General features: G+C 37.8%; 1 protein-coding gene across 2 annotated transcripts in view; it reads left to right on the top strand.

Annotated features, from left to right (window-relative positions):
* MAP7D3 (MAP7 domain containing 3) overlaps nt 1-21,535 on the top strand; it is a 36,927-nt gene that overhangs the window by 9,885 nt on the left and 5,507 nt on the right. Inside the window, exons 5-15 of one of the 2 annotated variants that reach the window (XM_023508512.1) lie at nt 2,728-2,842; nt 3,677-3,781; nt 9,210-9,302; nt 10,356-10,481; nt 12,752-13,533; nt 14,373-14,500; nt 14,749-14,954; nt 16,666-16,801; nt 18,510-18,648; nt 19,600-19,704; nt 20,735-20,788. In XM_023508512.1, the coding sequence (XP_023364280.1) occupies nt 2,728-2,842; nt 3,677-3,781; nt 9,210-9,302; nt 10,356-10,481; nt 12,752-13,533; nt 14,373-14,500; nt 14,749-14,954; nt 16,666-16,801; nt 18,510-18,648; nt 19,600-19,704; nt 20,735-20,788 (1,989 nt within the window). The remainder of the gene's footprint in view (nt 1-2,727; nt 2,843-3,676; nt 3,782-9,209; nt 9,303-10,355; nt 10,482-12,751; nt 13,534-14,372; nt 14,501-14,748; nt 14,955-16,665; nt 16,802-18,509; nt 18,649-19,599; nt 19,705-20,734; nt 20,789-21,535) is intronic. The other variant, XM_012813257.2, reaches the window with a different exon arrangement.

Raw genomic sequence — 21,535 nt, 5'->3', positions numbered from 1 at the left:
GCGGGTCCGGGCTGGGGATTCGAACCTGCCACCTTAGGTGTACGTGGCTGGCGCCTTAGCCGGTTGAGCTATAGGCGCCGAGCCGGATCTTAGTCTTTAGCACAGCTTAGTAAGCTTTAGCAGAGAGACACCATGCTGGTATTCTGCAGACAGGAGAGAAGACAGACAGAGCGAGCAGGTCCATGATAGAACACACCCGCTCCCAACTGCCTTTTCCTCCAGCCTAATATAAGACTGATCTCGTGCCTCTCAACACCACAGGTGTAGAGACTGCCAATTCACTAATGCTCTCTCATCTTGCGAACTCTCTCATGCTTGTTAGGAGAACTAAATCCCTTTCCATGCCCATTTCTCTAAGGTGTTCCATTGAGCTACACGTGTTTCTTATAACTCTCACTCCTAGCCATAGGCTGTACGGCCTGCTACATTGACCCTTTTTCTCTGATTGTTTATGCTTTCCATGTTTCATGTTCTGCTATTAGGTAGAATCTCATTCAGAATTTCTGTTACTCTTCATTGTGCTCTGCAAATCATCTCCTTATTTTACTTATCTGGGGTTAAGAAGTAAAGATCAGAGCAAGAATATATACTAAGTAAAGACAGTTTGAGAAACAAGCAAGGTAAAATAGAAAGCTTTGTGCAGAGTGAGGGCGTGTCCCTGTAGGAGAGAGAGTCCTAGGGACTAAGAAAAAATAAATAAAAAACCACTGTAGAGAAAGAGGAAGCTAAGAGAGGAGAAGAGAGGCTGGACACAGTGGCTCATGCCTATAATCCTAGCACTCTAGGAGGCCAAGGCGGGTGGATTGCCTGAGCTTAGGAATTCGAGACCAGCCTGAACCAGAGTGAGACCTCATCTCTAAAAATAGCTGGGTATTCTGGTGGGCACCTATAGTCCTATCTACTTGGGAGGCTGAGGCAAGAGAATCACTTGAGCCTAAGAGTTTAAAATTGCTGTGAACTGTGATGCTAGGGCACTCTACTGAGGGTTACAAAGTGAGACAGAGTCTCACAATTAAAAACAGTCTCTCAATTAAAAAAAAAGAGAGAGAGAGAGAGAGAATGCAACAAAAGGACACTGCAGACAGAAAGGGAGCCAGAGCATAGCAGAAGAAGGGGCAAAAGAGAAATAGCCCCAAAGAGCTAGATAGTGTGGTAGAGTCCAGTCAGAGCCAGGGACATGGTTCACTATAAGAGAGAGAAAGAGAGAAATTCTGGAGAACAGCAAAAAAACTCAGAGCTGAGGAGGGAGGCACGTGGAGGAGATATATGTAAGATAGGATGGGAACTCTCATGTGAGCTCTGGGTGGTCACAGATGCAAGAAGGAACCTGAAAGACAGCACAGAGGGGCAGTACATTCAGAATCAGTGGGATAGAACTCTTAATGAATCAGAAATATTTTAAGAAAAATAATTTCTATGTCTTTTATAATAAACCGATGACATCTAAAAAAAAATTTGAATAATGCAAAAAATTAATCTCCATTGTTAGTCAATTGTAATTATAGGGTTTATATCCTTTTTTTTTTGGAGACAGAGTCTCATTTTGTTGCCCTCAGAGGAGTACTATGGCATCATAGCTCACAGCAACCTCAAACTCTGGCTTTAAGAGATCTTCTTGCCTCAGCCTCCCAAGTAGGTAGGCGTATAGGTGCCTACCACAATTCCCAGCTAGTTTTTCTGTTGTTAGTAGAGATGGGGGTCTTGCTTTTGCTCAGGCTGGTCTTGAACTCCTGAGCTCAAGCAATCTATTCACCTCAGCCTTCCAGAGAAGTTTATATACTTTAAGAAAATATAATTTTCAAACATTGCTATTACATATATTTTATTTTAAGAATTACAGTTGCCTTTATCCTCAGGATATGGACTGCTCTGTTTTCCTAGTATGTTTTTCTTTGTCCTGGTAGAAATGGTGGGGACATGGTAAGGATGATGTTGCTATGAAACAGTTGTTAGGAAAGAATAGAAAACCTCAGACCCTGAAGTTGATTTGATTACTTGAGTATAGTCCATGGTAGGTTATAATACAGGATGAGAAATATCTGAGAAAAGAACTCATTTCTGGAACATATTTCTAAAAGTGGAGTTGTTTTGCCACAGTGTGGTATTTAGTTGATATAGCTGTTGTCCTGAGCAGTTTAAATTGAAGTTGAGGGCAAGACAAAGATGTTGGTAATTTTTTTTTGAAACTTTATTAACACGAGAATTTAAGCTGTTACAAATGTGAGTATAATGGATTACTCTGGCAGAGATTTTACTTATATACTGGTTGATTTTTTTTCCTGCCTCATTTTACAAAGAGTTTAAGGTGACTTTAAAAAATACATACCATACCAGATGATAAAATAAAAGGTTGAGGGAATCCAGCTGAGGGGAAATTAAGGTAAGCAAATAATAAAGCATAAGATTTGATTAGTGTATAAGAAAGTCCACAACTCAGTCTCTCTGCAGTTGCTAGAGATAGGCTACAAATTTGGCTCTAAATTTCCTAATGATACAAGCAAAGAAGATGGCATGGTTGATGCCTCAGTGCAGAGTCCATAAGACAAAAAGCAAGTTATTTAGGAAAAGCACTGGTACTGCTCAATCCCCGAGACATGTCTCTAATTACTTTAAACATTTTCTTGATACAGTAATTTTGTGATGGAGTTATTTTATAGACCACAGATCAAAATTATACTAACCAATACAATGAATATGTAAAAATGTGTTGGCACTTATTTTAAATAGGAAAAATATAAAGCTGTTCTTTATCGTACTTTGGAACGGAGCAATCGTGTTGAACTTCGGCAAAAACGATGGTCATGGGAAGGCACTCCAGTGGCACGTTCTGAGAGCAAATCTGGTAATTAACGTAGCTGTTAAATTTTAAGTTCAATAATGTTCATGCTTAAATACTGTATATTAGTAGAAGATTACATTTACAACAAGATTATAATCTTTGTATCATAAATGAAAATGCTATACTTAGTAAATTTATTTGTGTCATATCATTGCAAAAAAAAACAGATACAATTTTATAATAGACTTTATGCAATTCAGTATACCCAAACTCTTATTTAAACTTAGCATGAACTGAAAAATGATGAATAATTGCTAAGTTTGGCATAGCTTATCTTAATGTATATTTTCAAAAATAAACGTTAAGTCTGCCTTGTTTACTCTTGATACACTATAAGTTTTCCTATATGTGGACATAATTCTGCATAATTTTAGAAAACATAAATTTATATAGTTTGTAAAGAAGTAATGACAATGACCATGATGTACCTGGTTACTACAAGTCAGTGCTTTATATGACTATATCATGAAAACTCAAAAATGATTCCGCTAATGATGCTTTCTTTTTTTTCTTTTTTTTTTTTTTTTTTTGAGACAGAGTCTCAACTTTGTTGCCCCTAGTAGAGTGCTGTGGTGTCATAGCTCACAGCAACCTCAAACTCCTGGGCTCAAGTGATTCTCTTGCCTCAGCCTCCCAAGTAGCCAGGACTACAGGCACTGACCACAACACCTAGCTATTTTTAGAGACAGGGTCTTGCTCTAGCTCAGGCTTGTCTCAAACTCATGAGCTCAGGCAATCTGCCTGCCTCAGCTTGCCAGAATGCTAGGATTACAGGCGTGAGCCACCCCATGCTTTCTTCTAAAAATATAATTAGAGTATATATTGTGTCTTTCCCAGGTGATAAGAGATATGTATCTACTGAAAAAATCGAACAGGGGACTTCCTCTTTCAACAAACAAATGTATATGTCACCTACAGGTCTTCAAAATTCTGTTGCCAAAAGTAAGTAGTTATTTCATGTATTCTACTGAATTTCATTCAATGAAATTAATTCTTTATATATGTATGTTTACAGTACCATTTATTTATATTGTGAAATATTAAAGTTTATTTCTGAAGAGTACCACTCTATTTTATATGAGAGAGAGACAGTCATTATTATTTTGTATTTTCATCAATATAAATCCTTGCTTTGTGATTTTTGTATTAAGCATATCCGATGTGATTGTTGGGCTCAGGTAGCTCAAATTGAAACATATTTTTGGCCAAAAGACATTGCCATTAAATGACATAATTATTTATTGTAAAATTAATTCATACTCTAGCTAGCCTATAAATGGAATTATGTTTTCTAAGGACTGCTGAGACTGTCATTCTAAGTATTATGAGTATTACCTCGTTTAAGAAAAATAACCGCTCGGCGCCTATAGCTCAACCGGCTAAGGCGCCAGCCACGTACACCTAAGGTGGCGGGTTCGAATCCCCAGCCGGGACCCGCCAAAACAACAATGACGGCTGCAACCAAAAAATAGCCGGGCATTGTGGCGGGCGCCTGTGGTCCCAGCTACTTGGGAGGCGGAGGCAGGAGACTCGCTTGAGCCCAGGAGTTGGAGGTTGCTGTGAGCTGTGACATCACTGCACTCTACCCAGGGGGACAGCTTGAGGCTCTGTCTCAAAAAAAAAAGAAAAGAAAAATAACAGGGACCAGCCTGAGCAAGAGGGAGACCCAGTCTGTACTAAAATAGAAAAACTAGCAGGGCATTGTGATACGTGCCTGTAGTCCCAGCTACTTGGGAGGCTGAGGCAAAAGAATCACTTGAGCCCAAGAGTCTAAGGTTGCTGTGAGCTGTAACATCTCTACCAAGGGTGAGCTCAAACATTAAAGACCAGCGTGACCAAGAATGAGACCCCATATCTACTAAAAGAATAGAAAAATTAGGCATTATGACAGTGGCCTGAGCCAAGGAGTTTGAAGTCTCTTGAGCCCAAGAGTGTGAGGTTGTAGTGAGCTAGGCTGACACCATGGCACTTCTAGCCTGGAGCAACAGAGTGTGAGACTATGTCTCAAACAAAAATTAAATAAATAAATATATTGTCCCTTTCACTTCTAAACTCATGTTTTTCCCCCAAAGCAAATAAAGTGATAACAGTGTTTAATGCTCCACTTTCTTTTCTCTTCTTTTTTTTTTTTTTTTTCTTTTGAGACAAGAGTCTCAAGCTGCTGCCCTGGCTGGGTTAAGTGCCGTGGTGTCTTGCAGTTTTTGGCTGGGGCTGGGTTTGAACCCACCACCTCCGGCATATGGGGCCGGTGCCCTACTCCTTTGAGCCACAGGCGCCACCCAAGTGCCGTGGTGTCATAGTTCATAGCAACCTCCAACTCTTGGGCTCGGGCAATCCTCTTGCCTTAGTTTTTCTATTTTAGTAGAGATGGGGACTCACTTTTGCTCATGCTGGTCTTGAACATCTGAGCTCAAGCAGTCCACCCACCTCAGCCTCCCAGGATTACAGGTGTGAGCCACTGCACCCAGCCTCCAAGCTCTACTTTACAGCTTTTCATCGTGGCAACATGCTGTTATCCTAAATAAGACACAGTTATCTGCTATGGATACTTCAAATACCTTTTTGTTCTTGGGGTTTGCTTTTCTTTTCATTTTTTTTCTTTTCTTTTTTTTTTTTTTTTTTGAGACATGATCGCACTTTGTCGCCCCTAGTAGAGTGCTATGGTATCATAGCTTACAACAACCTCAGACTCTTGGGCTCAAGCTATTCTCTTGCCTCAGCCTCCCAAGTAGCTGGGACTACAGGCACCCAACACAACATTGAGCTATTTATTTGCTTTTCAGTTAATGTGCCTTATTAAAAAGAAAATCTATACCTGCATGTGCATCTGTGACAATTTCTGGCTTACAGCATGTGTTGCTTCTTAGAAATAATTGAAATGGATTAGGCACCATCAATCAAATGGATTAGGCACCCATCAATCAAAAAAAAATTCTTTTTAAGAGGAAAAAATAGGCAAACAAATTTCACATCATTCCCTGAAACTTAGTAAAAAAGATGAAGAAACGCTGCTTTTGTGCCTTGTAAATTGAAAAAGGCATAATTTTAGTTTGACTTCTTTTTTTGAGACAGAGTCTTATGATATTGCCCTTGGTTGAGTGCTGCGGCATCATACCTTACAGCAACTTTCAACTCCTGGGCCCAAGTGTGTGTGTGATCCTCTTGTGTCAGACGCCTGAGTTGCTGGGACTACGGGTGCCTGCCACATCACTTGGCTAGTTTTTATTTTATTTTTTTTGAGACAGAGCCTCCAGCTGTCTCCCTAGGTAAAATGCTGTGACATCACAGCTCACAGAAACCTCCAACTCCTGGGCTCAAGAGAGTCTCCTGCCTCAGCCTCCCAAGTAGCTGAGACCACAGTTGCCCGCCACAATGCCTGGCTATTTTTTTGGTTGCAGCCATCATTGTTGTTTGGTGGGCCCAGGCTGGATTTGAACCCGCCACCTTAGGTGTATGTGGCTGGCGCCTTAGCCACTTGAGGCACAGGTGCTGAGCCCCTTGGCTAGTTTTTAAGAGATGTGGTCTTGATCTTGCTCAGACTGGTCTCAAAAACCAGACCTCCAGTAGTCCACCTGTCTCGGCCTCCCAGAGTGCTAGGATTACAGGTATGAGCCACAATGCCCAGCCTGTAGTTTGAATTTTAAAATGGTTTTTATGGGGGGGGGCATTATTTAGGTGCCTTGACATTTTTGAGCGGTGCTGATTACTGTAAAACTCCAGTGTAGTAAAAGACTTTGGATACCATTTACAGCATAACTGATCGCAAGAGTGTTTAACCTCTTTGAAAGGATTTTGATTTTTGTCTAAAGCAGTATTATAGTTTTAATATGCTGAAAAAGATTTTTGTTCAAATTTGTGCTTTTATTTTATGATTTTTGAGACAAGAGTCTCACTTTGTCCCGCTTAGGAGAGTACCGTGGCATCATAGCTCATAGCAACCTCAGACTCTTGGGCTCAAGCAGTTCTCTTGCCTCAGCCTCCTAAGAAGTTGGGACTATAGGCACCTGCCCCAACACCCAGCTATTTTTAGAGGTGGGGTCTTGCTCTTGCTCAGGCTGGTCTGGAACCTGTAAGTTCAGGCAGTCAACCTGCCTCATCCTCCCAGAGTGCTAGAATTACATATAGGCATGAGCCACCATGCCTGGTGTTTTTTTTTTTTTTGCAGTTTTTGGCCAGGGCTGGGTTTGAACCCGCCACCTCCGGCATATGGGGCTGGCGCCCTCTTTGAGTCACAGGTGCCCCCCCCCTTGCCCTGGCTTTTTTCTATTTTTAGGACTCTTAGAATTTCAGTGATGAGCTGGAGAGGTCTTATTTTGTTATCAGTCTGAATGTGTCACGTTTTCTCTTGTAATGGTCTAAGAAAGGTTGATCCACTTGACATCTTTACCCTCAGTCTGCTTTCCCAAATGCACTTTACATTTATCCTGGGTTCATTCATAGATTAATGTGGGAAGATTTTCTCCAGCACCTTGTTGGTCATGTGGTAAAATTAGATAGTATTAATTGTAGTCCCATGTGTATATGTTTACATTTTAAGATATCTTAATTGTTCCACAAGCATTGACTGTTTTATTATCTAATTGCTCAGAAGAATTAGCAAAGATTTATTCTACAGATGTTATATATGTAAAGTAATGGAAATAGTATGCTTTCATTAATATGTCTATTTGCCACATCAATGAGACGTATAAAGAGAAAAGGCAGATGATGACTTTCAAGGTAAAATAATTAGTTAAATTGTACTATAAAGGAGCAATTACAAATAACTTTTTAAATGATTTCTTTACCAGTTTTTAATACAAGAAGGTATGTGGACAATACTTTGTGAAATAACTTGCCTGAAGGTATAGTATGTTGCATACTCTGAAGTGATGAATTCTGTAACGAATGATTCCAGGGAAAATAAAATTCATATTGGCATGTCTTACCTTTGCACACTCCCTTTAAATTGAAATGAAACCTGTTCAATCCAGAGAGATCAACATAGCAAATTCAAATGAAGTTCATAATCTAACCTTTAATATTTTAAATAACTTTTAAATTGTGGTTGATTCAAATTGTCTATTTTTCTTCTACTCATTGCTGATTCACAGTAATTGTTCACCCCATTTTGTCATCTGTTACAGTATGCTAATGAAGGATACTGCCTTAATCACATGATTGAATTGATTCCATCTCTGGTTCATGCTGCTTAATCACATTATCAATTCAAAGAATTCTCAAATGATGCTTTATTGTCAGTGTGTACTTTAACTTACAAATCACCAAAAGAGAAATTATTTATTTATTATTTTTGTATTTTTAGACAGAGTCTCACTCTGTCACCCTTGGTAGAGTGCCGTAGCATTGTAGCTCATAGCAACCTCAAACTCTTGGGCTCAAGTGATCCTCTTGCTTCAGTCTCTTGAGTAGCCAGGACTACAGGTGCCTGCCACAATGCCTGGCTATTTTTTTAGAGACAAGGTCTTGTTCTGGCTCAGGCTGGTCTGGAACTCCTAAGCCTAAGCAATCACCGGCCTTGGCCTCCCAGAGTGCTAGAACTGTAGCAGTGAGCTACCACGCCCAGGCTCTGAAATTATTTTTCTTTTATTTTTATTTATTTATTTATTTTGAGACAGATTCTCAACCTGTTGCCCTGGGTAGAGTGCCATGGTGTCACAGCTCACAGCAACCTCAAACTCTTGGGCTTAAGCGATTCTTTTGCCTCAGCCTCCCAGGTAGCTGTGACTACAGGTGCCCACCACAATGCCTGCCTATTTTTTGTTCTTGTTGCAGTTGTCATTGTTGTTTTAGCTGGCCCAGGCCAGGTTTGAATCCGCCAGCCTCGGTGGATGTGGCTGGCACCCTACCCACTGAGCTACAGGCACCGCCTCTGAAATTATTTTTTAAATGGACATTCCTCACTGTTCTGAGGTAGATAATTTCAAGTGATATGGAAAAGTGTTTATGTAAAGCTTATTTTTCTTTATGAATTGCATAAATTGTGACATCTATACCAAATGTTAATATTCATTTTTCTTTCAAAAAATACTAGTTGTAACTAAAGTATTAATTATTTTTATTATTAGACATAGTATCTAAAATTAAATGTTATACTGTATATTCCTAATTTGGGAACTTTGATGTTGAATATACAATATAACAAGACATTTTTCCTCTTAATTTTAACCATTTTCTAAATAGTTTTATTTCATTTTAGATAACTTAAAGAGTAAACTAGTTTTAAGTTTGGTGATATGAAAACTGTATAATATTAGAAATTAAATACATTCTCACAAACAAAGGTAGAGAACATGAAAAACATTTTTAAAAGGAGTGGCTTACTCCTGTAGTTTGTAAACAGTAATACTCCTTTCTACTTGATCTCCAGGAAAAGTGGAAAAGAAGAGAAGCTCATCTTTAAATAGGAGAGACAGCAAACTGCATTCATCTACTGATACAGAACAAGTGGAAGGAAAACCAGGTAGTTATTCTATGTACAAATCTTAAATAGGCGTTTAAAAGAGGTATGTATATGTCAACATTGAGTTGTTTGAAAAGTCTTTCATAAAATTAGAAGCCAAAATATTCCTTGTAAAATGAAAAGATATGCTTTGGTGCCATGCTCTTATGGCTGAAGCCAGAAACATCTGTCTTTAAACGAAGTATAATTCCTGCCATCATCTAACAAAGGAGTCAGTAATGAAGCTGCAGAGATAAATAACAGAATATTGGTATAGATAGGTTTGCACAAGAGGACTTAATTTACTCCCAGCATTTCATCATTTTCCCTTTAGTAATTATGAATTAGATACTTTGAACTTCAAAGCTTTGCTCTGTTGCTCCATCATGTTATCCACATACATCTTTTGTGCATGTTTTCACTGCTAATTATTGCACACAAAACTTCATAATTATTACTAAAGTACTTCTTTATGTAAAATAGTTTCTTTTTAATACCTTTTCTTAACATTTTCCTTTCATGTGTATTTTTTGCTTTTTGTTTCATAGTGAACCGTTCACTTTTGGAAGATTCTCCACTTCATTCATTCAGGTCAAATCCTATTTAGAACAAATGTCACTAACCATAGGGATCTTCATGAATGTAAAGATTTATTGGAGCAAGATATTTACAACAAAATTCACTTTTAACAAGAGTTTTGTCAGTCCTTTGGTACTTTTGGCAATGGTCTTGACTGTTACAATTGTCTGTAGCAGATATCCATAGGAATTCCTGTAAAAGTTGTTTTGTTCTATGTAACCTTTTTCCTCTACATGTGATTTCCTCCATAGAGACTGCACATATGGTGGGAATGGTTCTGTTAAATATGTTACTTAAATTCCTTCCTTTATTCAAGTGTTCTCTTCCCTGACAGGGTAGTTTGGTAGTTTTGTCTCGTGACAGTGCTCAGTCCTGTTGTGTTATGTGTTTCTGGGAAAGTTACTATTTAAAGTAGCTTTCATTGCTCTTTCTTGCTTTGCATTTGTTTGTGAGACCCCCAGATTGAATCATTTTTGATTTATTCTCATCATTTAGCTCATCGCCTGTATTTCGGTTCTCAAGAGAATAATTTAATCAGTCGGCTGCTCATCCCAACAAAAGCATCATTAGCCAGAAGCAAAAGTGCTGCTTCATTATCCGTCCCTGGAAAAAATATTCCAGGTAACAGACATATGGTGGAAAGCCTGAAGATAGTGTTAGTGCTTGTACTTAGAAGTAGGCTCTATTACTTGATTTGTTGCATTTAGACATCAAATAAATTTGAATCAATAGTTATCAAATTAGTGATTTTACCAAATATTTGATGTTGCATATTTATTTTATTTTATTTTATTTATTTTTTTATTTATTTTATTTTATTTTCTAGTATGGTGGAGTAGTTACCTGGGTAATGAGCAATTTGTAGGGTAACTAACTTTGGTGGCAATTACTAAATTTTAAAGCTCTATAGATTTTTTTTTTTTTCCAATTTTGGCCTGGGCCGGGCTTCAACCTGCAACCCCTGGTATATGGGGCCGGCACCCTACTCCTTGAGCCACAGGTGCTGCCCAGCTCTAGATTTTTAATGTACAGAAAAACTTTGCTAAAATTAAGAAAGTTGCCTACTCCACCCTCCTTTTATCCTAAAATATGGAGGAAAAACGTTGAGCCACTTTGCAGTTTTTGATTAGGGGCATAAAGGTTGTTAGTAAAATAAAGCAAATACTTAGGGTTATGTGGACATTCTCATTTATAGTTCACATGTAGTGTTAGACATGCCTGTGGGTAGCACGAACCCCCTGCCCCATGATGGAAAGCTAGAATGCATTTTTCCTATCACTCTTTTCCCTTTTTAATCTTCCTTTTTCTTTCCCAGGATATATCCCACCCCCTTTGCTTTGCTTTTCTGTCAGTATTCATCTGTTTGGTAAAATGAACCAAATTTTATTATAGCTTTTCTTGTAGTGTGACCTTAACTTCTTTTTTGGTTCTAATTCCTGGCTTTTTTTTATGCCCGCTTATATGTATGTCAGGCTATTTCCTGCTAGTCTCCCTTCCCCTAATCTATGGTAAGATATTTCTATTGCCACCATCCAAAAAATTTAGTATTTTACCTTAAATTTCTATAGCTAATCTAGTTACTATACCTAATATATTTTCTGTTAATGTGTTTAGGCACATTCAGATATATAGGTAAAATGCTTTTTCCACCAAAAACGAAGAACTGAAAGATAACATTTAATTTAGTTAAAAGTTTCATTCACAAGTAATCTTCATTAATTTGTTCTCTTTTAATTATTTCATGAGATCATGTGAAAAATTGTCAACCATGTTTAAAGATGAGGTAGCAGATAAGTTTGCCAATTCTTAAGAAAGCCACCACTAGATAACCTTTTTTAAAAATATTTACCTTACTATATAAAGAACAAATAGTGTAGAATAATTTTTTAAATCTAATCCTGTATTATCCTAATACTTACTGGTAACTTAATATTTTTCTTTGCACTTACATATTTTTTCACAAAATGAGATAACCTGTTTTTATTTAAAGTCAGTAAAACCATTTTCTATGTCCAACACCTGCATATTATTACTCTTACTGACTACCTTCACATAGTCCAAAAGTCCTATGGAATATTTGGGTTATATTTCCAATTATTTTAATATTATAAGCAATGTAATAATTAGCAACTTTGTACATATATTTTTATGTATTTATCTGATTATTTTCCTAAGGATAAGCCTAGAAATGGGATCGCTAGAACAAAGAGTATGTACTTTTCATGCTTCCCAGGGAGAATATACAAATTTATACTTCTACCAGCAGTGTATGAGGTTGCCTTGTTCCAAACATTAGTGTTATCATTTTCCTCCATCTTAGCAGACACCAAAGTATCATCATTTTTGTCCATTTTGTATGCAAAATATATTTAGACTGTTAAAGCTGGAAGGTACCTTGGAGATCTAATCTACTCTAGTTAATATCTTATTTGGTTTTTAGTATAGGTGAGAAAGTATTCTTTCTTAAATTCTGTTCTAAAACAATAAAGTACACAGTTTCTTCCACAGTTGCCTATAATGGTAAGATCTCTAGCCGTGATAAAGATGTTTTAGATTACTTTTGAAAAGCATTGAAGATCTTGTAATTTTCTGTGAAAATCATTCTGAAATATCATATGATTAAAATAGAAATTGCAAACATCAGCTCTGGAGAAGCATCTTATTTTATCTATAGTGGACTATTATTATCATAACAACTTTATTGTTGATGTTGCTTCTAAAGTACTAACTTTGTGGTAATTCTATCCCGTGTCCGTGACCCATTTCACTAAATATTTCTTGTGTTGTGTTTAATCCCTATACTTTCCAAATAAACAGTCTCTTATATTGTATACATGGTGTGTCTTTATCTTACCTATGGAATTTTACTCTCTTTCCTTATTCACTTACAGCTGTCAATAGTAATCCATTCCGGTATGTGAATGTGCCCATGTGTACCTATAATAGTGATGAATTGAAGACTACGGTCATATTTTCCAAGTCAAAAGTGAAAATGCCTCTTCAAACAAAATTAGAAACGGCTCCTCAGAGGCGAGTAGAGACAACTCCTGAGGCAAGTGTGGAAGTGCCCCCCAGGGTGAATGCAGAAGCATTACCCAGGGCAAGCATGGAAGCACCCTCCAAGGCATGTATGAAAACATCTTCTGAAGCTAGCGTGGAAGTACCCCTCAAGGCGAGCCTGGAAGAGTTCCCCAAGGCAAGAGTGGAAGCACCTCCGGAGGTGAACATGGACTTTTCCCTGAAGGCGAGAATAGAAGTGTCCCCCCAGGCAAGTGGGTACTCCTCCCCTGAGGGCAGCGAGGACTCATCCCTTGTGGAGAGTGTGAATGTGTCCCCTGTGGTGAGTACAGATGAGTCCTTGGAGCTGAGCACAGACACATCCCCAGAAGTAAGTGTGGATATATCTCCCGAGCCAAGCCTGGAAGCACCCATTGAAGAGAGCTTAGAAGCATTGCCTGAGGTGACCGTAGAAGTGAACCCTGAGGTGACAGTAGAAGCAAACCCTGAGGTGGTGAACCCCAAGGTGACAAACCCTGAGGTGACAGTAGAAGCGAAGCCTGAGGTGATGAACCCTGAGGTGACGGTAGAAGCCAACCCTGAGGTGGCAGTGGAAGCATCCCCTGAGATGAGCACAGAAGCATCTTCCAAGGTGAAAGTGAAAGATTCTCTGCAGGTTTGTCAAGTGCCTTTTATTGACAAATTTCCTTTTAAAATGTAAACTATTAAAATATGTATATTTTGTTGTATAGATCATGATAGGTCAGATTTTACAACATAACCAACTTCTTATTTATAATATTCTGTTATAAAGTTAATAGGATAACTAACTTAAACTAAGAATTTAATATTGTATGATGTTTATTATACCACTTTCCTCCCACAGCTGGATTAGTTTTTCGTAAAAGGGAGAAAATGTATGTGTAGGTGAATTAAGTTTCTTGAAGAAAAAAAAATTTTATTTATTTATTTTTTTTTTGAGACAGAGTCTCACTATGTCACCCTGGGTACAGTGCCATGGCATCACAGCTCACAGCAATCTCCAACTCTTGGACTTAAGCGATTCTCTTGCCTCAGCCTCCCAAGTAGCTGGGACTATAGGCACCCACCACAACTCTGGGCTACTTTTGGTTGTAGTTGTTTGGCAGGCCCAGGTTGGATTTGAACTCACCATCTCTGGTGTATGTGGCTGGTGCCCTAGTCACTGACCTACAGGCGCTGAGCCTGAAGAAAAAAAATTTTGAACATGTTCTAAACCCTTAATTAGGATTTAGAAATGGAGTTAGGTTTTAAAGTAAAAAATTCTTTTAAATTAGTTATTTCTGCAACCTACTTGAATTGTGTAATATGAATTATTAGTGTGGAATAAAATATCTTCTGTACCTAAGTCTCATACACTAAAAGAAAATTAGGATTTAAAGAACTATAATTATATTTTATTCAGTGTTTTTCTCTTAAAAAGAAAAGCCAGCTGCTGTAAAAGTAATCTTTATCTTATTGCATTGATCTGTTAAGAAATCAGAAATGGACAAACAGACCTCAAGCCCTATTACCAAGAAGCCTGTATCGTCACACATGCCAACTAACAAATGGTCACCATCTCTTATGAGCAGGTGGCATCCACCTTTTCCTGTGTGCACTACGTAAGTAGCTTATTCGCATTGTTCTGATGGGCATTATACAGGATAAGTTCCATGTCAGTGTTTTATGAATGAAATAATACAGTATGTAACATAAATGAAAAGAGGGGAAAAAAAACATTTAGAAATGGGTTTACTTTTTAGAAAAAAATCTCAGATTGTAATACCATTATCTCATAATATCAAGACATGTTTCATGAGATTGTACACTAAAAATTAATTAGCATATGTGTATTACTTTTTCTCCCCAGGCAAATCCGAAGGAACCGCCCTCCGTCACCTTCAGTAGTTATTTCAAAACAATCATTACCAGCTTCTCTTTTCCAAAGCGTAAGACCTGTTCAGCATACACCAGTTGCACAAAATACATTGGGTACTGTCAGAAAAAAGAGAGAAACAGTTTCTAAATCTGCTAACAAATGTGAGGCTTCAGGCCAAAAACATGTGATCTATGAAGGTAAGTTCTTTCATTAAGAAGTTTACTTTAGACCGGGTGTGGTGGCTCATGCCTGTAATCCCAGCATTCTGGGAGTCTGAGGTGGGCAGATCGCTCACAAATTCAAGACCAACCTGAGCTAGAGCAAGACTCCATCTCTAAAAAATAGCCAGGCATGGCGGATGCTAGTCCCAGCTACTCGGGAGGCTGAGGCAATAGGATCACTTGAGCCCCAGGAGTTTTGAAGTTGCTGTAAGCTGTGACACCACGGCACTTACCAGAAGTGACAAAGTAAAACTGTCTCAAGAAAAAAAAGTTTATTTGAGCAACACTGACAATCTTAAGGTAATTTGGGAATGATCAACTTTATTTTATTCCTCAATTGAGAGTGATCTTTCTTTTAGATAGAGAATTTCACCAACCATTGGTACATAGGACTGTTTCTTCTGTTTGCTTGTCCTTGCAAGACCTTCTTCCCCTACCCCTTTGCTTTGGAAAATCCATTTTTGAAACCACTGTTAAAAGTACATTGGATGAGAGGGTTAGTCTAGGTCTTTCCTGCAGTCTCCTCTGATCCTGGGTAGTTCTTGGAGAAAGCATACCAAACAATTTATGGAATAGCAGATTTTCTTCAGGAGGTTTAGGTTTGTTTGCATGCTGTAAAGTGGTATGCCTCGATTTGTATAGTATTCCTAAAAGTGCCATATTGTCATTTTGCCTTCTTTTCTTTGTTATGTTTCACATTCTTAATATCCATGGACATTGGGTTTTTTTTTTTTTTTTTTGTTTGTTTATTTGGTTTTTTTTTTTTTTGAGACAAAGTCTTACTTTGTCCTTGATAGAGTACCATGGTGTCATAGCTCACAGCAACCTCAAACTCTTGGGCTCAAGCAGTCTTCTTGCCTCAGTTTTTTCATTTTTAGTAGAGATGGGGTCTTGCTCTTGCTCAGGCTGGTCTCAAACTTCTGAACTCAGATGATCCACCTGCCTTGGCCTCCTACAGTGCTGGGATTATAGGCATGAGCCACCTTGCCCAGCCCATGGACACTGCTTTTTTAAGGAATTCCACATAATAGAAACCACCTTTTTATTATAAATTATTCATTCCTGATACATCTTAAAATTTTGATTTTCATATGTGATTTGTTCAAAATAAGTAACAAACTAAAATATTACAATGTACCTCCACATAGTCATTTTATTTTATTCATAATCTTGGGTTTTTTGTTATCTAGTTAACCACTTTATAACCAACTAAATATGCATACATATACTTCTGTCACAGTTTAGCTAAGCAGAAATTACATAGTTAAAATTATGCACAAATGTCAAAATATATGCTAGATGTATTTTTGTTTAGTTGAGTATTTAAGATACTTGTACCCTTCATTGGGACTAAGCATAATCTTGCCTTCCTCTATATTTAGTATTCCTTACTCTATTACCATGGGGTCAATTGATGCTATTATCTCAAAACAGCTAAAACCAAAGGAGAAGTACATTGTTTAATTTTGGAACAGTAGTTGTTAAAAGGAAACAAAATGCTGCTTCTATTGTTATGGAGGCAATTTGAACAAAATGTGTTACATATAGTTTGTGTATGCTGTATAAATTTTGGACTACGCATGTATTGTTTGGTTTTTAATTGTTTTGGATTGCATTACACTTCTTTGTTGAACCTAGGGACAGTAAGTTCCCTAAACTAATTTTTGCACATGTTTATTTAAACCAGAGTCTGGTAAGAAAAGCACACTAGAGACTATGAATGCTGAAGAAGCAACAAAAATTTTGGCAGAAAGACGCCGCCTTATTCGGGAACAAAGAGAAAAAGAGGAAGAAGAAAGACTCCGGCAAGAAATGGAGTCAAGGTCAGCACAAAGTCATCTTTCCTTTACCAAAATCTTGGTTGGGGCCCAAATTTTGAAAGTCAAACTTACCCTCGTTAAATTCTCAAAGAGCTACTGACTTTCTTAAGTGAAGATCAGAAATTTCTCATTGCCTTCGAAAAAAGTAAAAGTATAGGAAGCATTTCATGCCCTTGTAAATGGCTGAGCAGAGAGGACCATGGTATGTGGAACAGTGGTCTCCATACATCACATGCCATTAAGGTGGTGGCACAAATAATGCATAAATATCGAATTCATGTCCAGGGTTTGGTCTCTTAGTTGTAGCACAAGAGTAATCACACAAGAACATTTGTGTGTCAGTCACTTTATTTTAAAAGGCATGTAACTTCAGAATTTGTAAACCTGGAAATTACATTTATTCATGTTTTACTTTGGGTGCTTTCCAGTGATCATTGAGTCTCATCAGGCCAGCGGGCCTTAGGTGGAAGGATTTCCTGTGGGCAGCAAGTCTCACATGCAAATTGAAGCAAAAGTTTTCTTGCTCCATCTTGAGGCCTGTTTTATGTTGGGCCCTGTAATGTAAATTTCCGTCCACTGGCTGCAAGGAATAATAGCAGTACTGATTTTGCTTTTAAGTATTAAGTGTTCTCTGAAATACAATCATATACTGTCCATATACTTGAAGTCAGACATTTTTGGATATGAGTTTGGGAGAAAGGACATGAGAACATTGTGAATAGCAAAAAACTATAACTTAAAGAATATTATTCATTGCTTTTTTTTTTTTTTTGAGACAGAGCCTCAAGCTGTCCCCCTGGGTAGAGTGCCATGGCATCACAGCTCACAGCAACCTCCAACTCCTGGGCTCAAGCGAGTCTCCTGCCTCCGCCTCCCAAGTAGCTGGGACCATAGGCGCCCGCCACAACGCCTGGCAATTTTTTGGTTGCAGCCATCATTGTTGTTTGGCAGGCCTGGGCTGGATTTGAACCCGCCACTTTAGGTGTATGTGGCTGGCGCCTTAGCCACTTGAGCCACTTTATAAAACAGAGCTAATTTAGCATTTGAATGTAGTAAATACTGGTGCAACACCAGACGCTCTAAAGTACTCCTATAACCCCCACACAAGATTGAGTATGAGCACATGTAAATAAGACCTTAAACAGTTAAGGAACGATTATTTCTCTTATATTTGTGCATGTGTGGTTTTTTTTTGTTGTTGTTGTTTTATTGAGACAGAGTCTCACTTTGTTGCCCTTGGTAGAGTGCCACGGCATCATAGCTCATACCAACCTCAAAGTCTTGGGCTCAAGTGCTCCTCTTGCTTCAGCTTCCCAAGTAGCTGGGACTATAGGCACCTGCCACAATGCCCGGCTATTTTTAGAAATGAGTTCTCACTCAGGCTCAAGACTGGTCTGGAAACTGTGAGCTCAGGTAGTCCACCTGCCTTGGCCTCCCAGAGTGCTAGGATTATAGGCGTGAGCTACCATGCCACCACACCTGGCACAGTGTGTTTTTTTAAATGCAGACTAGTCCACTACTTGATAGTTAGTTTCTTCAATTTAAAAAGGGTAGAATTATGTAAATCATGCGTAATAACAACACAGAAAATGTACTGAATCTGGTGTAAATATATTTACACAAGCAGTTTCATTATGAAAAGTCAATATTGCAAGCTGAATATGGCAACAAGCAAAATAAGTACTAAGTTATTTAAATACTCTGTCATTAGGGAAATAAGAGATGTGGCAGAGGAAATAGTTGAAGGGCAAGCAGAAGAGTTATCAAAACTCAAAGATGAGCAGCAACAAAAGGATACAAAACAGAAGAAAGGATGTCAGGATCAAGAAGACCAAGAAGGACTACTGCAGGTTTGCTGGCTTAATGCTTTCTAATCTGGGATGAGAACTAGATTATAAAATTCAGTTGGAACTCAAAGCAAAAATCTGTGTCTCTGAGAAAGGAGATGGGCAGATGTAGCATTCTCTGGCTACAGTTTTATATTACAATCTCCTTGTTACCCCATGTCCCATACTGCAGGTCATTTTCAGCCACCCTGAGAAGATCCCAGAATGTTTTTCAAGTGAAACAAGTAGAAGGCAGCAAATTGTAGTTTAGTAGTTCTTTAGTTTGAAATACAAATTGCTTCCACAAATTAAACATCACAGGGCGGTTTTCCCCATCTTATATTCTGTGATGCTATACACAGTACTCATAGCTCACCCTACACACTACTGACAGATAAGATAAAACATTATGAATACCACTAAAAGTTTCAAATCATTAAATTAACAAAAAAGAATGTCTGGCTCATCTAAATTTAAATCACCAGGTAAATAAATCCCCAAACTGAGCTCAGGCTATATAATCAATTTGAATTATTACTATAGTCCAATTTATATTCCTACATTTAGTCCATCATTCATCAGAATTGGTTACAGGTCCATAAATGATTGTATTCACTTGAATTCCTCAGGAAGCTACCTTTAAGAATCATCTGAGTACTTGAGAGAAATAAAACTCCTATGGTAAAGTTCCACAATATACTTTTAAAGTAAGGTGGCCTGATGTTCATGATGATACCTGAGGTCTTGAATCCTTAAGATAACATTTAGCCTAGTTTTGTGCTTTCTAACTAGGGCTTTGAAAACTAGTAGTCCATCAATGTCATGTGTATAATACATATATATATATGGAACCCTCAGTCAAAAAGTTACCTTTTGTTATGCTAGATAACATTTTACCATTTAAGTTTAAAACTAGTTCTCTGGTGTAACTCAGATACATTGAGATTTAATAATATTTTTATACAAATTTTCTAGAAAGGGAACAACAAAATAAAGGCTCAAGAGGAAGTGGACAAACGCAAGAAAGAACATGAGAGAATTATGTTACAAAATTTACATGAAAGATTAGAAAGAAAAAAGGTACTTGCTGTCTTTTTGGGGGAGTTGATTCTTTGTTTAAAACAATGTTGGGTGTATGATAAGGACATAATTTTGAAAGTCACAAATTAGGTACATGCTAACTAACTCCTGCGTGTTTTCCCAGTATACTCTCTTCTTATCCAAGGATCTGACCTCTCCTATATAAAGGCTTTCTTCTTAGTGACCCATACGTACCTCTTCCTTGTGGACTATTGGTGGTCATTATAGCAATGCATTAATGCATCAAACCTCTAAAAACAAATTCTTTGAACAGAATTATTCCTATCATGGTGAGATTTGCTGGAAGTTAGAGTTTCTTTGAAACTGTGATGGAAATTGCAACAACTGCATAGAAAGAGGCAGAGTACAGGCCTCTCTGAGAGGCCAAAGTGCAGGCCGTTTGTAAGGTAGGGACACATGGGAGGAAGCTCATCTGGAAGCCCCAGGGCCTCTGTTAATAGAGTCTTAGTAGATTGGTCACAGTGAGGCAGCCAGGGAGCTGAAGCTCTCTTCACCTCCAGGGAAAGAAATGTATGCAGGGGAGAGAATTATCCCTCCCTAGAACACATTCCTTCTCTGCCTCCTGTCTTCTCTCTTTAGTTAAAAAATCTCTTAATAGTGTGATATCATTGAGGTGTATTATTTTCATTAACATTGGCTTCAGAAATGGTCTGTTAAAACTAAATTAAAATCTTATTGTAAGCTCTAACTGGTTTGTAGTAATGTGTGCTTAGTCTAAGTGATGAATTTCCATATGTACAAAATTAGGAGTGGGATATTATCATTTGGATGATTGTGTTTTGATAACAAGTACACAAGTACCACTGTCACCATTCAAGACATTCTGTAGTTGATACCAGGTTTGGAAACGGGAACCCAGCTGCCACCCCAAGCCTTTTGTTGGTTAAGCCTATGATTTTGGAGCAATTCTGCCATTGTCCACCTCTGTGAAATGAAGATAACTCTTTCAGGACCACTGTTTGGTTTTTAATCTGTTTTCCTGTTTGAATTTTTATTTTCCTTCAAATAGAGAATTGAGGAAATTATGAAGCGGACGAGAAAGACAGATGCTAATGCCTCCAAGGTAGTCTTTGTACTCCTACTACCAGCAGTGTATCAGAATTACTATTGCTTCACATTTTTGCCAGCCTGGTAGTAATGAGACGTAGTATTGCATTTGTATTTCCCTAATGTTAAAAAGGTTGAGTGTGTTTTCATGTCTTTAGTCAGCTTTCATGTTTTCTGTGTGAAATGCTGCTTTAGGTTTTTTGCCCACAACTTTTCAGTTGATTTGTCTTTTTCTTATTCGTAATTTTTTCAGTGTTCTTCTAGATAGTGCTGCTTTTTGCTTATGTGTCGCAGGTATCTTTGCAGTTTGTGGCTTGTCTTAATGTTGTCTTCTGCTGGATAGAAGTACCTCATTTTAATGTTGTTGAATTTATCAATATTTTCTGATGACTAAGTCAGGTACCTTTTACATATGTTTATGGGCCATTTGGAGATTCACTTTGGTGAGTTACCTTTCTGAGTCATTTGCTCATTTTCCTATTTTGTCACCTACTCTGATTAAGAGTACTTTGGATAAAAAAAAGAGAAAAAAGAGTCCTTTGAATATATCTATTGTAGGTTAATTCTGCCATGCTGTAGTTTGCTTTGCATTCTCTTAATGTTTTTTTATGAACTAGAAATTTATTGTTTGGGGGTTTTTGTTGAGAAATTTATTTTAATGAACTCAGATTTACCATTTCTTTTCTTTATGGTGAATGCTTTTAATGTCTGTTTCATTATTATATATGTACCCCAACATCATGTCTTTTTTTTTTTTTTTTTT

The sequence above is a fragment of the Otolemur garnettii genome, unplaced genomic scaffold (genome assembly GCF_000181295.1).
Source record: "Otolemur garnettii isolate 467f Iridium unplaced genomic scaffold, OtoGar3 scaffold00252, whole genome shotgun sequence".
In the NCBI taxonomy this organism is placed as follows: Eukaryota; Metazoa; Chordata; class Mammalia; order Primates; family Galagidae; genus Otolemur; species Otolemur garnettii.
The sequence above is the reverse complement of the archived record's forward strand: the minus strand, read 5'-3'. Positions and strand labels throughout refer to the sequence as shown.